Source organism: Furipterus horrens, unplaced genomic scaffold (genome assembly GCF_987537825.1).
Source record: "Furipterus horrens unplaced genomic scaffold, mFurHor1.1.pri manual_scaffold_2, whole genome shotgun sequence".
Taxonomy (NCBI): domain Eukaryota; kingdom Metazoa; phylum Chordata; class Mammalia; order Chiroptera; family Furipteridae; genus Furipterus; species Furipterus horrens.
This window is the reverse complement of record NW_028327172.1, coordinates 17,049,210-17,067,744: the sequence shown is the minus strand read 5'-3', so window position 1 is coordinate 17,067,744 and position 18,535 is coordinate 17,049,210. Positions and strand designations below refer to the sequence as shown.

Below are 18,535 nucleotides of genomic sequence, written 5' to 3'. Positions count from 1 at the left end.
AGGTATGCTCACTGCTACTATGTGGACATTGCTTCTAGTCTCGTCTGACAGAGCAGGAACATATATGTGTGTACAGTAGCCTGTGTATATATACATATCTATCAAGTGTCTACAGTATATGTATAAATACTATAAAAATAGTGTAGCCATCTATTTCTATATTAAGCTAAATATTCATTCATACTAGTGTCTCTGATCTGTTAAGATGTGGATTGTTCTAGCATTTCCCTTGTTATCTGTAAACTTTCTCTCCAACGGTGAGAAACCTGTTCCAACTGTCTGCCATTCATTTACTTAATTGCTCAATTCCAGTGTGCATGTTCGGCAAATCCAGAATTGTTAACCTGTATCCCACAGAACACAAACTACCAACCACAGAACAGCGCTTATGCACAGTTTCTTCTTTCAGTCTTACAGACTCTGCTCATTTCCATAGTTACTTAGTTCAGCCCCTTTTTTCTCCATCCTCTTCAGTGAGATTTTTTTTCCATACATTTGCAATATTCTTCTCTATTTTTTTAAAAAAGATCCTTTTATTTTGTCATGTTTTATTCTGGATATTTTTTCAGACCTATATTCCAGTTCATTAATTCTTTCTTTAACTGAGTTTACTGTACTATTAAAAACCTTGGGGTTCTTCATATTGATTATTTTATTTTTCAGTTCTTTATTTTTCAACTTAGTTCTTTATAATAGTTTCCAGTTCATGTCCAACTTTTGAATTATGCCTACTATCTCTTTAACCATATTAAACATTCTGTGTCTCGAGACTTTATTACCTGGATCCTAGGTGAGTTTGTTTATATTGTTTTTTTTTTGTTTTTTTTTTTTCTGTTTGTGATCCCTTTGTATCATTCCTCCTGCTGCTTGAATTTTTATTGAATTCCAGAAACCGTATTTGAAAAATAATGTCAGGTAAAGTGAGATCTAAGATGGTTTTCCTCCAGAGAGAATATATTTTTGCTTCTAGCAGGAAGCTAGGGCCACTAGAAATTCTGGATAACCTTAACCTAAATTTGAGAATGGGAGGTGAAGCAAAAGATCCTGAATGGGAAGTTCCAGGTAAAATGCTCCCTATCCAAAGAACGTCAAATCTTTTACAAAAATTACTGACCCTCAGCCCCAGGGAAAGGCCAACCTTGGAAGACATACTGGAAACGGATGCTGAAAGCCTAAAGCTATGTTGCAGCCTTGCTGCAGATCCAAACTCATCGCACCCTTAGCAAGGCCACTGGAGGGAGGAAGGATCATCTCCTTGAATCTTTAGAGCAAAGCTCCTTCCAGGTGGCCTTTCCTCGGGCTCCCCAAGCACCCACGTGCCTGAAACCCGAACTTCTGCTCTCCTCTTTCCTATCTTATCTGTCCAAAAGCTGAGCAAAGACAGAACAGCAGAACAGAACTTTTTAAAAGATTGTTTTTAATGAATCATTCTGATTCAATAAGTAGTTGACCACATAGTCTTCTGTTACCCCAAACTTCTCTTTATTGAACACATTGTTGCCACTCCCCGTGCCAGACACAGGGAAGACCGCGGGCACTCTCCCGCCGTCGCGGCGAGGGCGGACAGTGAACAAGAACCAGCGGCCTGCGGTCAGTGCTGTGAGGATGACAGACGTGGTGGGCCAGGGAGGCAGGTAGGAATGAGTGGGTCAGGCAGGTCTTTCTCTCAGCAGTTGATATTTGAACTGTGACCTGGAGCATGAGACTAAGACTTGTCATTGTCTTTCCTTTTGGCAACTTACAGATGTTTATTTCTAATGAAGTAAATATCAATCTTAAATATCCCACATAAACAAGAAGCTCATTGGGCGGGAGGGGGTCCCTTTTTGAAATTCCACAGCCAGACGGCTGTGAGACCAAAAAGTGAGAAAAACCACTGCAGTTTGTTCCCATCCTCGCCTGGGCCCCGCCCTGCTCTGACGTCACAGGCGCCAACCATTGTGACGTAACCGCAAGCCCACCCTACATATACGGGCCCCCGCGGGGCTGAGATTTTGTCCGTTAGAGCCCAGGAAGCTGATTGTGGTGACCTGTTGGACTTGGACTCACGAGCTTTGTTCTTGCCATTCCTTTGCTTTTTCCTACTGTATTTGTTTGCCATTGTTTGCATTTTGTTTCTTTTCCTTTATTATTTTCCCTTTTTTAATTTCTCTTATTTGTTTTTCTTTTCGTTTTAGTTTTTATTTACTTATTTCATCTTTTTTTAATTTATTTTCTTTTTATTTTTGTTTTGTTTTCGTTCTCATTTTGAAGTTACCATGGCTAGTGGCCTTGCAGCCACCGCTGGCCTTCGGGAGCGCTTGATTGGCGACTACAGGCTCCTGCACACCATTGGCAAGGGCTCCTGTGCCACGGTGTGGTTGGCCCTGCACTTGCCAACGGGCACAGAGGTGGCTGTCAAAGCCATTAGCAAGAGCAAGGTAACTGACTATTTTCAAGAAGTTGATTGCCATAAGTGTCTAAATCACCCAAACATCGCACAGATATTTGAGGTGATTGGCACTGCGCAGAAATGGTACCTCTTCATGGAGCATGTCAGCGGAGGGAGCTTACAAGACTACCTAGAGAATTGCGGCCCCAGGAGCGAGGCAGCAGCCCGACTCATGTTCCGGCAGCTGGTGTCGGCGGTTCACTACTGCCACCAGAAGAGAATCGTCCACCGGGACCTCAAGCCAGCAAACATCCTGCTAGACGGTGAGAGAAACCTCAAAATAACAGACTTTGGCCTTGCCAGAGACGTTACAAACTATAACTTGACAACCGTTTGTGGCACCCCATACTATATGGCCCCAGAGATCGTGCGGGGTCACGCCTATGACGGCCCGAAGGTTGATGTCTGGAGCCTGGGGGTAGTTTTGTATAGGATTTTGGTGGGGAGTTTGCCATTTGAGGGGCTCATGCTCGGAGAGCTGAAGAAAAAGGTCCGGAGTGGGAAGTTCTGGGTACCACCCTCCCTATCCAGAGAAGGTCAAAATCTTTTACAAAAGTTACTGACTGTCAGCCCCAGGGAAAGGCCAACGCTGCAAGACATACTACAAGACCCATGGGTGACCATGGGTCAGCAGGAGGAACTGACGCCATACAGCGAGCCGCCCTGGGGCGACCTTGACCGCCAGGTGGTAGACACCATGAATAACATGGGGTTTACCGAGCACCAGATTCGGGAGTCGTTGACCCAGAAGAAATACGACAGGGTCATGGGAACGTACCTTATCCTCAAAACAACCACGAAGATGAGGTATCGCACCATCCAGGTGAGACCCTGCCCCAACCCTGTCTCCAACATCGGGGAGAGTCCAGAAGAGCCTGCCCTTCCCTCCAGCAGTCAGGGGTCGTGGACGACCGCTCCGCCGCCACTGGAATCCATCCTGGAGTCCTGGACCAGCGCTTCCCAGTGTGACCCCGGTGGCTCCCCCACCACCTCCAGCCACGGCAGCACCAGCGAAGCCGGAAGAGCCCCAGAAGGACCCAGCGTTGACAACGGCATCCAGGCTGCACAGCCTGAAGGTGGGACCCCAGGCTCTCCCTCTGGCCCCGGCCAGGGCTGGCGGGGTGTGGCTCGCCGCACCCTCAGGAGGTTCTTAACATGCATGTGCCGTGGGCTGTCCACTTGCAAGTGGCGTCGTAAAAGGACCAGAGTCGCGCCAACGTGACTTTTAAAGTTGTGGACGGCCTACGGCACCAGAGGTGGTCACAGACAGCTGCGGTGCCGGCGGTGCCACAAGTACACGCCGTGCGTGCAGGTGACAGGACCCGGTCCGGTGGACGACGGAATGTGTGCGAGCTGCTGCAGCGTTCTCCGCACGGGATTCATGCCAGGAGGGGATCCCGCATCTCCGTGGACTGTTTTCTCCTGGGGCCCTTCTCCCTCCCCTGCTCTCCTTTGCTCCCACATTTGTGGGGTTCTTAATAAAGTACTTGGTTTTTTCCAAACTTTGTAATAAACTTGATGATTTGATGCAGAAAAGTGTTTTGGATACTTTGTTTCTCATCCTCTCTGCACAGCATTGGGGCTGGGCATACCGTGCTTGAGAAGCGTGTCCTGACGTAGTACCTACTTGGGCTTTACTACGGGAACTCCCAAAGGTTGGGCATGTGGTTTTACAGGGAAAAGGCCCGTGGGTCAACATGGGCCACAGGGAGGAACTGGGCATGCCGGACAGGTGCAGACACCAGGGCACAGCAAGGGGTGAAGCAGGCGGAGGTCTCGGCTGTCAGGCAGCTGAGAGCCAGGGTGCTCTGTGACATCAGCAGGGACCACCTCTCCTGACCTGCTGGCTTTATTTGATCCCCTCTGGGCGGGTGTCATTGTCAGGGGGTCTCTCTCTTTATACAGTCAGAGAGGAGCAAACGGGTTAAAATTGGGACTACTGTAACAACGTAATCAATAAAATATACTTAAAAAAAAAAGCAACAAACTCACAATGATCAACAACTGAATCTAACAACAACAACAAAAACTAAGTGAACAACCAGAACGGTGTTTCTGTATCTAGTCAGTAATGCAAACTAGCTGCACCCATCTCTTTTTGAGGTTTGCTTCATGGACCCTTTCCACTTAAGCTAATTGAACTAGTTTTCTGTCACCTGACTCAGAATGACTCCTAACACACCATTAAATATATATTCCAAAGCTATTATAAATGTATGGCATGTTCATGTTCAACAACCTTTGTTTGTAAAGCACTGCTTCCATTGGCTTCCCTAAACCCGTGGTACAATTTAGCTACTCAAACTTTCCATTTGTTCCCTCCCTTAAATATCAGTTACACAAGAAAACCTAAAACAAGTGATGTCACTGAACTATGAGACAAAAAATAAGTCAGACTTAGAATACTTGATTTGTTTGAGGTGATTATATTAAATGGATTTCTGAGGAAACAGGATGTTTTGATTTTTAAAAGTTAAATGTTATTTTTGACAAAATGTTGACACTATTTTTCTTTCTTTCTTTTTTTTTTTTTTTTGTAATTCTGACTTCAAATTTTACCTAAACCACTATGGAAGCAATTTCAAAAGCTCATGGAGTTGGATTTCCATTAACCAAATAATTACAGCAATTTTATTTTATATAGCAGATTTAAAATATAATTGAACTTCATCAGAAAGACAGAAAGCATATATTATTCTGGTGATATTTACCAGAGTGAGAATGGACTTGTCCAAGGACACAAACAAAACTATCCAAAAATGAAAATTTGAGTCTGTATTTTCAAGTTGAGTGTTCACTACAATGTAGTATAAAGGGACACTTGTGGTTATCTACATATATGCTAATAAGCTAGGGTAATTGAAATAACTGCATTAACAATTATAAAAGCTTTGAATGATAATGTATATGCATTAAGATTCAGATTACTTGTCATCTATACCACCTATGTTGTTCAAGTAACATTTCAAACCAGAGCTGAAGATCAACTATGGAAATCATTTCAAATGGTCAACGTTTGTTGAGCACTATTATATTTTGTAATAAAAAGCTTACTTCATTAATATATATTATGTTTTATCAGTAACACAATGCATATACATAGACATTCCAAGCAACATTGATGTAGTGGAAAAGCCAGAATCTCAGCTGAGCTACTTGATAACTATATAAGGAAGATATAATTCTAATATCTATTATAAAAGAAGAATTGTACTAAGCACATTAAAAATGGCAAGGAAGACTTCATTCAGGACTTGTTGTAGAGGTCAAGACATTGCAATAGAGGAGAGAGATTAAACTCAGCAGAAAAAAAAGAAAAAGGCTGGAGGATTTTTAAGTGCCAGAGTAAATTAAATGGAAAAGTACTGAAGAATATTAGGGGAGAATCTTTGTTAATATGATTATGCTATCTCTATTTGCCAATTGCCCCTTATCAAAATTATGCTCCTACCCTCTCACAGAGACTAGAAGACAGGGAATCTATCTTTATTGATGTTTACATTTCAAAAAGATGTTTGCCAGGTCCTTGAAAAAGGCATTCCTGGGTTTGTATAGGGGATGCATCACATATTTGTCAGGAGAATTAAGTTAAAAATATTACAAAATTTCTTAACAAATAGAAATGTCAATATAAATCTAATAATGTTAATAGCCTATAACAATCAAAATTATTGTATTATAGCAGTAGAATAAGACTCAACAAAATTAGTTCTTTTTCTTTCATATTTTTTTAAGTCTCTTGGCTATCCTCAAATTTTTGAAATTTCATTTTATTTCCACTGTCAATATATGAAAGAAGAAAAAAATGTATACTTTGGTATAAGATGGGTTTGAATTTTATTGTTTCACTTACTAGTAACTTTATACAAATGGATTAAGTTTCCTGCGCTTCATTTTTCATGTGAGATATGTGGGGCAATAAAAATTTTATTTAATATATTTGGAAAAAAGCACGCAGTGGATATGAAACAAGCATAAAGTAGACAACAGTGTGTTTTCTCATATTCCTTGGTTTTATAAATGCTGTTCTTCTTCCTGAAATTCCCTTTCCTACACTGCTTGCCTCCTAATCTTCTAAACTTAGCATTAGCTCCACATTCCTATCCTCTTACCTCCCTCCTTGATTGATCTATATGCCTTTGTACATAGCTCCATCCTGAATATGGGCTAATTACTTTGGCAAATGAACACATTTTAAAAGAATTATTGCTTAAGTTTTTTTAGTACAAAATGATTTTATATGTAGGTTTTCTTCAAATATTTAAAAACAAGTACTTCTCATGACAAGTAAAAATGATGGGGAGTTTTCCAATTCATGTTATGAGCTTGGCATAATCCTGAAACTTAAATAAGAAAACTAATAGCAGAAAATGAAACAAACAAAACATTACATGTCCATATGCTTTATACAACAATATAAAAATCTGACTAAAATAACAACCCATAACTGAAATAAAGAATTCAGATTATTGATTACATTCAGTTCCTTGATGGTGGAGGACTGAGGTCTCCAGTTACTTGTTGGATGTTGATTGGGGATGGTCTCACCTCCTAGACATTTCTCTCGGGTCCCTGCATGTGGCCCTGTATACTACAAGTTTTAAAGAAATGATAAGGGGGTGGGTGGGTGGGTATTTTTAATATAAATAACTAACATAATAAACTAAAAAACACCCAATAAAATATTTACAAATTAGAAACTTAAAAATAGCTAATAAACAGGAGTAACCTTATGAAACTCATTACAAAAAATAAAGAAAAAAGCAAACAACACAACTTGTCTTCATGCCAATAAAAACAATAGAAAAGAGCAATTTGGTTGTATGTTTCAGAGTCTTTAAAACTGTGCCTAACATTTGCCCAAGAAATTCTGTCTCTTGGTACTTATCTCAAGGAAATGATTAAATATGCAAAAGTATATCCACAGTAATGCTCAGCCTATTATTTTCTTTGACACTAGCAAAACTTTGGTAGAATGAAAATGTCCAACACTTCAAGGATAGTTAAATAAATTTAATAGACCTATGTATGTGAATACTATTAGAACATGTGCATTGGAAGCATGCTTTAATCAATGGAGAATAGGTTAAAAAGGAAACAATAAAACACTTAGATAGTATTTTCATACTTGGGGAAACATATCTGCATAATTGCATAGAAAAAATTATGGTAACATATACACACATGTAATAACAATAATTACTTATGTGCTAAGATAATTGAATGTGTTTATTTTCTCTATTTTGTTTATTTTCTAAATCTACAGTAGGGACTGGCTGTTGCACTGAACATCTTTCCACTAGAATAGGAGCATTTTATAGAAAGGGTTTGTGTCATTCAAAATCTTTCTGTGCTTGGTTCTGAGAGGTGCAAAGACAATGTGTATTGTGTAAGTGCCCACACTATTGAGCACTTCCTAGTTACTCTTTTGAAATAAGAAACATTAATTCTGACCCATTTCTAGACATTTTATCATCAAATCACTGACCATTTTATGGGAAAATAGCTCTTATCTCCTCAAGAGTAAAAAGAGAGGATTTGGGGACTAAACCAAAATAAAAATTTACAAGATACTTCTCTGTCCCATGGCAGGTAGAAATAAAGTAATAGAAATGTGACAACATTTGTTACTCTGCAGGGTTTTAAAAACAGTGTTTGACTTAAATACTATGAAACTCGAATTACATGAGAACACATATTGACTTGGGGCAGTGGAAAGATTTTGGGTTTACTATGTTTGGAAAGGAACTGGAATGTGATCACTTTTTTCCCCTTCAATTTTCAAGCAACACTAAGTAAGTGTTTTTGGAATGAACCATGCTCACCTTGTTACTCATTTAGCTTATTTTGTTTGGAAACATTTACCTAGTAAGAGCTGTTAATGCATCCTGAGAACCCTGGAGCTGTGTGGAAAGAGATTGCTGCTTTGTGCTAAATGTACATTTTACCCTTTTACTTCTTCTAAGTACCTCTATTGCTAATGACTTTCTTCCTCCTGAAATTCATATTTCCTAAGTAATCTGCAAATGTAGGCTAGTCATGCAGGGACAATCGGTATTAAAATTAGCTGTCTTCCCCAGTCAGCAAATAAAGAGAATTTCATTCAAGGGAAAAGTGAGTTCTATTAAAGGAAATTGAACTGGAAGATTTTATTGCCTGATGGAATATTGTCTTAAAGGTGATCTAAAGGACAGTTTATTCATCAAACTCTTTTGCTGTTTCAATTACAGATGGTCATTAGATGGTCAATTTTGATAGATTTTTGTGGTTAAAAAAACATCAGTGAAAGGCTAAATGTAAATATTACCTAAATTAACATTTGAAATTAATGTGGATATATAGTACCGTTCTAATGTGTAGCAAAACTTGGCCAAATTAATTAAAATTTGGTTTCTTTATTTCTACTGCATTTTACTCTAGCATATATACTGGTTATTGATGCAATTTATGACAGGGTTTTTATACATGCTCCCAGAATTGACAGATAGTGTGTGTCTGCTACTGCAACACTCTTTGCTGACATTCATTGAGATGTGTTTCACCTGGGCAGGGCCTAGTTGTTCTGGGATGATACTGCCCATGTCTGTTTGCTAGGTCTATCACAGGGTTCTGGTCAGAAAGCATGATGAACTTTTCTTCTGTTCTTGTTTCCCAAATATATTTGAGGTTGTTTTAATGATTTTTTGTCATCTCTAATTTAATATTAAGTGAGGAGGTTTCAACCTGCTAATTGCAGTTCGTGGGCTCAGGAGGCTGGAGCATCTCACGACAGTCCCGGACACAAGGTGGGAACCCACCCTGAACAGGACACCTTTCTATCACAGAGCCACTCACACACACCCACAGTCACTCAGACTGGGACAAGTCAGACATGCTAATACACACATCTCTGCAATGTGGGAGGGAGCTACCATGCCTGAAGAAACCCCATTCAGAAATAAGGAACCGTGCAAAGTCCACACAGACAGCGGCCCCAGCAGGAAATGATTTTTTTCTCATCAACACTATGATGAAACATTGAAAGAAATACTGTTATTCAAGGACTGACTGGCTGCACTCACTTTCTCACTTAAAGAAAGCACTTTATGGTTTCTCTTTGGCATATCTGAAATGCTAGCATCACTACATTAGCGCTTTGGGGGCATTATTCAGTGATATAAGGATTATTGGAAAACCAGCATTGTAATGCCTCATAAACGTGTGGGGACATGGGACAACGGGATGATTCACATCTGGGTGAGATGAGCAGGACAGCATGAGATTTCGTCATGTGACTCAGAACAGCGTGGAATTTAAAACACCAGTTTTTTTTTTTTTTTTTTTAAGATTTTCCATTTAATATTTCAGACCATGGCTGACCACAACTAACTGAAACCACAGAAACTAGAACTGCAGATAAGTGGAGACTACTATATCAGAAATTTATATCAATTCTAACTCTTGGCAAAAGGTCTAAATTCATCAACGTCTCTCCATGAGCAGTATCAGTTGTCCCAGATTAAAACTGTCTCATGACTGAGCTATTGGAATGGCTTTCTAACTGAAGTCCCTAACCCTTGCCCCTATCTAAATATTTTTTTTTGCACAGTTACTAAAAGAATCACTTTAAAACAATTTCAACAACAAATTGATTATGGCAATTTCCCAGGGAAAAAATTAACTTTTATTGGCTACCTAATTCAATTATGATAAAAGTTTTAAAAACATTTAATGACCTTCAAAACCTTATATGATTGTACTTTCCATATTTTTTCATATCATTCTGAGACTAATTATGTTTTGTGTCTCAACTGAAGACTTTTTTTTCTCTAATTTCTTAAACATAGCTAGCTTATTGCTAGATTAGCATGTGTTCTCTCTGCCTGGTACTTGCTTTGCCACGCAGTTTTGTTTTGAAGTTACCTACTATGACAGACATTTTCTGAGCTAGTTCATCCCATGATATTCATGCATCGCTGTCTGTATAGTAGTCCCTCTCTATATCGCAGTTCACTTATCATGGCCTCACTGTATCGCGGGATTTTTAAAAATATTATATTTAACTTTTTATCGCGGATTTTTCACTATATTGCGGGATTTTTCGGTACTATATATGTATGTTGTTAACGTTAAGTAGGTTTAAGAGGGTAGAATATGGTTAAGAACATAAGTAGTATTTATAAAAGTGTGGAAAAGGTTAATAAGTGAATGGCAAAGGTTAATAAGGGATGAGAATGGTTTATAAGTGTGTGGGAAGGGTTTATGAAGCCTTAAAATATATATATATATAAGTACTAAAATAAATGTAAGGTTCCTACTTCGTGGATTTTCACCTATTGTGGGGGAGAGGGGGTGTCTAGAATGTAATGCCCGTGATAAGTGAGGGATCACTGTACGTCTAATTCACAATAACTGCAATCACACAATTATTTCTGTTGCATATGTTTTTGTTTAGCCACTTTATTTTTTAATCCTGTAGGGAAGAGGATCATGTCTGTTTTACTCAGCACTTTACCTTTAGCACCTAAAAAGATATTCAATAAAAATTTGTTGAATGAAGAAAAAAACTTGTAACAGCCTGTACTCTCTAAATCCAGCTCTTTGATAAGTTAAAGGAGTCAGAAATAATTTGTTGGGACACTCTTCATTCAAATTCTACCTCTCCATTTTTTAAATTTAATGTCTATGCTATTAAATTACAGGCAACTTGAGTTTTACTTTTTTACCACTACTTACATTAAGTTGAGTTAGGGGAGCTCACTTTTGATGTAATATGGCTCCAGCAGCAAAGGCATCTGGGAAATGTTGGACTCTGTTTAATTTTCAATGACTGCTTAACTCCCTAGAGCCTCAGGTTTGACTAACTACCCAGAAAACTAGAATGCTGCCCCAAAGATAAATGTCATGCCCTTAGGAAGGAGGATAATGAATGTACAGAGTATGATACTGCTTGATGTTATCTGTTAACTTAAGAATGTACTGTTCTTTCTGGTGGTCCACATGACTACCCACCAAATAGTTTTATCATTAACCTCCCATTTTATCATTAATCCACCTGTCCTGGGAGGATGGTGGATTTTACTCAGTTGCCACCACTAGGAGCAGCTGCTTTGCCTTTATATGTAAGTTTCTCCTATTAAAACTCTTATGAATTTGAATAAGGGTATGTGTCAGCTTTTCAGAATTGAGAATTGATTTAGACTTCTGGGGCACAAAAGCCAAGCCACACAACTGCCACATAGCTTTGCCTGCAGTGCCTACATTCCCAAGTCCTTAAGGTTCCCATTGTGTCTTAAGGTTTCTCTTTGCCATCTTTCAGGAAAACAACCTTCACTCCTTCCCTGCAAAGATTGCTATAAATCACATGACCAACCAAGGTACCAAGCCACTTCTTCTGTGAGCTTTCATTAGCTTTGAAAGTCAGTCTCAGTTTCTCAAGGCTTTCTGGTAACAAGAACATAGGCATGCCTCATTCAGGCATGACATTCTAGTCAAAGTCTTGGTTAACAAAACCACCACTGGAAACTGGACACATTCTGGAGGGATCAAGTAGGGAGAAAAATGCAAAGCACGAAGGAGAGTTCTTGCCCTTCTAATATCCACCAAGATTGCATTTCCATGCCTTATACCTCTCATCGCTTACTTTTCACTTGATGTGAAGTTTTAACTCCCTGGGAAACTTTAATTTCTGACCAAAACCAAAGTAAAGCAAAGTCCAAAGCAAATACAGAGTTCAAAAAGAAGGGGGACTAGAACCAGTCTTAGAATCTTGTCTCGTATCCACTGGTCACACTAACCAGTCACACAAATGACCTTTCTTAGGTCCCAAATGCCCCAAAGCCCCAATGGTAGAGGCATTCTGTCATCTACCAGTATGTCCACTGGTCTCCTGGCAGAGACATGACCTCTTACCCCCAGCTGGTATGCCCACCAGCATTCAATGGCAGAAAGCCCAATGTTAGAGGCATTCTTTCATCTCCCAGTACATCCACTAGTCTCTTGGCAGAGACATGCTCCCTTGCCCCCTGCCAGGCTCCACCCAACACCAGATGACCCTTCTGAGATCCCAAATGGCAGAGGCATTATCTCCAACTTGTGTCACAGATGACCTCTACTAGGTCTCAATGGTCAAACAGTAGAGACAGAGGATTCCCAATTTATACAAAACAACAGAGTTCAAACCAAGTCCCCATAAGATCAGAAAGCAAAGAACAAAACAAGCAAAATATAAGTGCACCCAAGAGCTGAGGTTTCCTATCTCCCAGGTTTAAAACTTTTGAAACCTCCTATAGGCTTTACCACTTTCTACACACCTTCTGCAACTTCCACAAACATTCTATATACCTTTATTCATTCAGAAATAACTGTAATTCACTTTCAACCCTTGTTTGTTTTTCAAACGATACTCTAACTCAGTATCTGGCAACTAGAGTCCTTAGCTTTGCAAGCACATAAATAAAGTAAAAGGAACATTGTCACTTTGCATTGGCAATCGTTGTTTTTTTCCAGAAGAGAACTTTCAAATTTCCTTCCAGAGTGCAGGTCCAGCTGTCCCTTTCAGCATCAAGCACAGAAGCAGGATTTGAGTCCTCCTCAGGCAGTGCCTATTTTAGCTGTGTGTGGTAGATCAGCTTTAGGGAAGAGTGTGTTGTCAGCAGGACATCATTTCTTGGTGATGATTTTTATCTCTACTTTCCCTTTTGAACTTCAGACACTCCTTTCTCCAATGGCCCTCCTCCTTGCAACAGGCACACTGATTAGCACCTAGGGGGTCTCCATTTTCCCTTAGGGTCCCACCTCTTCTTCTGGGCTCACCACCCTGTTTTAAAGAACACCATGGCCTGTTTTATCTTCCTCACTTTCCAGGCATTGTAAACTTTAAAAGCCATGTTCACCAGCTGAGAGGGATTCATTCTCAATACCTCATCGAACCTCTGGAGTTTCCTTTCAATATCCAGGGCACTCTGTCGTGTTCATCATTCACACATTTTCTGGTGCTCACAGGTCAGCATTGCTATACCTTCTATAGGTCTGGTAGATCCTCTCTAGAAATTCAGAAGTATCCACATTTGGCTTTTGCTGAAGGGTGTGTACCATATTCAGGCTCTTTTGCTTGGGTACATCCTTCTTAAGCCCTTCCAGTATGCATCTTCTGTAATGTTTCAGAAAGGCTAGACCCGAGTGTTTGGGTTCCAGTCAGACTCTGTCGAGGGAATTACCCCAGCTGGGTTGGGGGTTGTATTGAGATTGTCTTGGTGGAGATGTTGGACCTCTTCATCAGTCTTATTTATAACCAGCCATCTGTCATCTGATGTTAACATGATATTGAGGGGAGCCTGTACATCTGCCCAGTTTGGATGATGAGTGGCAAAAATGAAGGTGATAAGATCTGTCATTCTCTGAGAATTATCCCTACATGAAGGGTTGGAATTCTTCCAATTCAGTAAATCTGAAGTGGAAAACAGAATACGAGACTGATAGTAGCTAGTTGGCTGGCCTTCCTGAGTTGCTCCACCTATGGGGCATTGCATCAAAGGAAACCATCTTGCTCTGGATAGGGATGGTCCCCAGCCAAATTGTGTGTTCTGATGGGTCTTTGAGGAGCATACCCATCCCTCATAATACAAGGGTGGAGTTCTTGGCTTTATAAAACCTACTTTAGAAGTAGCTAGCAGAGGGGGTGGGGTGGGGTAAGTTCTCTTACCACCAACCCTGAGTCCCCTGGGTTCAGAGCAGTAATAAAGTTTATTTCCTCATTCTCCTTTTCTTCCTGCACCTTACTGTCAGGGAGAGGTTTTGAGGTCTCTTCCCTTCTCTGCACTACCAAATGGTTCTCCATCCCTGGAAAAATCCTATTACATAATGCCATAAATACATTGACATAATGGATTTCATCCCATCTAACTGTTGGCAATACTGTTCCAACTGCATGATAGTATGGTAACTTAGGGAACCATGCACGGGACACCTTTCCTCATAATCCAAAACGTACATAGGCCACACAGTATTACAATAATAAAGCAATATTCCTTGGACATTGGAAAATGACAGTACATGCTCCAGTCCACCAAAATCCTACCCACTGGGCTCCCTCTGGGAGTCAACACAGAACTGCCCTTATTGGCCTGGACATACAGACCAAAAGCTATAGCCAGGAAAATCCAAGGAAACTGAGAATATATAAACAAAACTGGCATCCATGACTCCATTATTCAAAAAGTACTCATGATCAAATCTTCTGCCAACCAATCTCACAATCTGTGATCCCCACACAATGGCTTCCACAAAGAAGTGCTCACCCGGACCTCATTTCACAGCCCTATCCCAGACTCATTTTCTTTTCACCAGTCAGGCATGTTTAGGTGGCCAACGCCATGAGCAGACATGCAGAAAAATTATCGGAGACTGGGAAGCCCTGCAATCCCACTCTTGGGGTCAATCAGCCATAGACAGGTAAGGTCCCACCAAAGTCACCATTGCTGTCACTGAACAGCAAGTGGGGTCCTGTTGCTGCCATAACCCTCTAGGCAAAATTCTGGAGGCAAAGGTTTGGTGATAAAGAAAAGGAGTCTTTATTGAAAAGCTACACAATTTTGGAATAACAGTTTCCCACATGTTAGTCACTTAAGCCTATCTAATTAGCCTTAATTAGGCTAAAATCTTTAACTTCTGAATTCCCTCTCATTCATCTTGTTAGTTTTTAATTATTTTATTTCTATAGAATTAGTTTACAAACCAAAGCAACATAAGATACAAAAGCTACACAATTTTGGGATAATGGCAGGCCTCTGCCTTCAAGTTCATCCCCTCTAGAACACCCAAAGAAGAATAACCCTGCCACCCTCTGCCAGGCAGCCTGATCCTAGGTTTACACTCAAAGTTCCTTCTACCATCCTAAATACTGTCTACAGGCAGCTGCAGCATGATCATCCAAGCATTCTTGAGGAAGAGACCCTCCTTTTATTTTAAAACTTGTGGCCCATAATTCCATGAGCTCTGGAGGCATTTAGCTTCTCAGCCAATCTCATCTTAGACCGTTAACCATTGCCTTGGGCAACCTCCTCTTTAGTACTCTGATCAGATCTCTCTGTATCAGATACACCTACATATTTCTAAAATATTAGAGAGAAAGACCATATACAGTAAAGTGCCAAATTTTATGATATGGACACATAGGTATAAAATCAACAGGAGAAAATGCTACAAAGGTAAACAAAATTAAAAAACATAATCTGGGAGCAAATATTCAATAAAGGTTAAACGCTCCATATCTGTTCCTTATAAGATTTTCCCTATCTTAGTAGACTTCTGTCAAGGCTTAGTTAATGAAATAAAGGAAAATCCTATTAATTGCCTATTTTCCAACATTTATTTAACTTAGAATTTGTTATAGAAAAACGTATGATTTTGCTTTAAGTAGCTAGCTCAGCACAAAATCAAGTTCTCTGGGTCATATGTCTTAGACAACACAGAAGCAACTGTGATGATTCATGTACATTATTATTCATGTTATTATTGTCCTAACTCAAATTTCACACTCAGCATCCTCTGCTAAATTATTTCCATTCAGCAGTTAACTGCTAAACATCTTAAAGGGATAGTCATATAAACTAATAAGCAGGCAATTTATTTGACTGCTTCTATAGTAAGGAGGGAAAACTATAATTACTTTGTGAGGGTGCAGAGGGTGTTAAGGGAACCTTTGGTCTACACGGTAATCCACCCACTCTATTGATTGTCCCTAAGAGGAGAGCACCCAGGATCTTAACATACCTCATGGCTAAACACTGAATGCTATATATTTCCTATCTCTTAAATTTCATCTGAGGAGAATTGCATTAATTCTAGGAAATGTGGTGAACCTAAAGCTGTTTAAGTACTGCGCGCAAATTTTATGCTAAAATGTGGCAGTTCTAAGATTTAAAATTTTATTTCTAAAAGTTAAATGTTAGTGGTCTTACCTGTTAAAATCACTAAGAGCAACAAGGAAAAATATTTGTGTTTAACAGCAGTTATAGACACCATGTTACATGTCATAGTAAGTAGTTATTCGTTATTAGTGATAAATGCAAATGTTTTTGTTCATTTTCTGTTATTATTATTAGTCAATGCAAATTGAGGGCTCAGGGTTACTCAGCACTGTGTATCCCCTTAAAGAAATAATCCACTCCACTTTCACAAAGCCAGAGCAGTGACAATTGTTTAGATTTCAATCTATAGGCTAGTTTCACACAAGGAAACAGCTAAGTCTTCTTTTTATTTGTAACCTTATAAAACGGATGCACCTCTTTCAAGGTAATGAAGCTCCAATTACAAAAAGATTTGGCCACAGAGCTCAAGGGAACTGGTAATAAGATATTCAGCCTTTTATCTCCATGCAGTCGGTGTGAGAGTGTCTTGAGCTGATACGGGGTAAAAGCAGCAAGCGTATGCCAATAGATTTAGGGTTTCTGCCAGCCAAGTTCACGATTCCATCTGTGTTTCCATGTTTCACTTGTGAACTGACTTCCAATTTGTCATTTGAAGAGCAGAATCATGCTATTAAATGTTTGTTTACTTTTAACATTCATGACCTTTAAATTAAACTTTATATTTATCCTCACTATCAACCTTCAGAATAGTCAAAATTATGATCCCCAATGGCTTCACAGACCCATGGCGCAGTCAAGGACACATACATAATTGTTGACTAAATCAGTACTCAACCTAAAAGTGATTGGCTTTTCTTAGCCACCTGCTAGGATCAGTAGTAGTGTGTGAGAGCTCTTCTGGCAAAAATTTCAATGCTAAACTGTATTTTCCCAGTTGGAAGATTGTAAAGAAAAGAAAAAGTGTTCAATGAAAAGGGTACTTACATTACCTAGTGCCTTTCATACAGCAAGCATTTAGTAGAATTTCTTAATAAGATTTCCTTCCATTTTCACAACCCCTGATAAAGGCATTATTATTGTCATTTACAAATGGTCAAAGGTCAGAGTGGTGGGAATGTACCCGACTGCTTACTATGAAAATTTTAGCTCATAGAGTTTTATTTGTTTTGTGATTTTCAAAACTGGTGTGATTAGATATTTGATAAATTAATGGAAAAGCATGTTACATCCATAGGAGAAATATTCTTTACATTTAAAACAAAAAGAAGAAAAGAATGTTTGATTTCCCACTAAGAGCAAAAATTTAGTTGAAGATGCTTAGGAAATGAAAGGTTGACCTTTCGGGGATGATAGAAATCTGTGTGCATCCCGTCCAGGTTGTTCTGCGAAAGACAGAAGACCTCAGACTTAGATGGGAAGTTGTATTTCTAATGACTCACAGACCTTATAAGGAGTCCAGGTAAGTCCTGTGAGCAAGATCGCACTGTGCTACATTTAAAAAGCTAAATCAGCATGACATGAAGCATTACATACTCAGTCATTGGAATATGATGGCATCGACTTACTAAAATACTTTTACCACGAAATTAATTTTCTTTATAAAACTTTTAACTGGATAGAAAGAGATCATTGTACCAAAGTTTTAAATTACTTCACTGTGTTCTATTCACCCACCCCCTTCAGTCATGTACAATTATTTATCTCATCTCCTCACTAACTTATAGGTGACTGATGCTCTGCCCCTGTGTACTTCTTCAGCAGGGGTTACTTATTATGTAGTATCGTGCCCCAGTGTTTTCTGGATGCTGCTATCTCATATTTTCTTTCTGCCGTGGCTGGAGACCTAACCCACCTTTTCTCAAATGTCAGTAGCCAAAGGTGCCTCAAACATTATTGTGCCTCCAGTTCTGTCTGCTGTGTGGTGGCACCCTGGAGCGTAGGCCCTCTGCTTCCATTTGTCTACATTGACTCATCCATTCTAAACGAACATTTATTGAACATCTTCATGTGTAGCAAACCCTGTGTAAGGAATTGAGGATACACCATTTGTCCCTAAAAGATCATCACAGCCAGAGATTTTATCGTCTTGTGAAGAAGACAGGCATATAAAGACGTAATCACAGTATACTATGGGAGGTTCTATGGTAGGGTCATGTGAGGAGTGCCCTAAGAGCATAGGACATAGGTGGGGGTCAGTGGGATAAATAGGGGAGGTGATGCAAAGAATTCTAATGACATTTGGTACTTGAGCAAA

The 18,535-nt window shown here is 39.6% G+C and overlaps 1 protein-coding gene across 1 annotated transcript; it reads left to right on the top strand.

Annotated features, from left to right (window-relative positions):
* The first annotated feature begins 2,258 nt into the window (after positions 1 to 2,258).
* Positions 2,259 to 3,653, top strand: LOC150017947 (MAP/microtubule affinity-regulating kinase 3-like). The gene has a single exon (XM_090267265.1). The coding sequence runs from the start codon at positions 2,259 to 2,261 to the stop codon at positions 3,651 to 3,653; it is 1,395 nt and encodes a 464-aa protein (XP_090123391.1).
* The last annotated feature ends 14,882 nt before the right edge of the window (positions 3,654 to 18,535 follow it).

Coding starts and splice junctions, on each gene's coding strand:
- LOC150017947 (XM_090267265.1), top strand. CDS start 2,259: ATGGCTAGTGGCCTTGCAGCCACCGCTGGCCTTCGGGAGCGCTTGATT.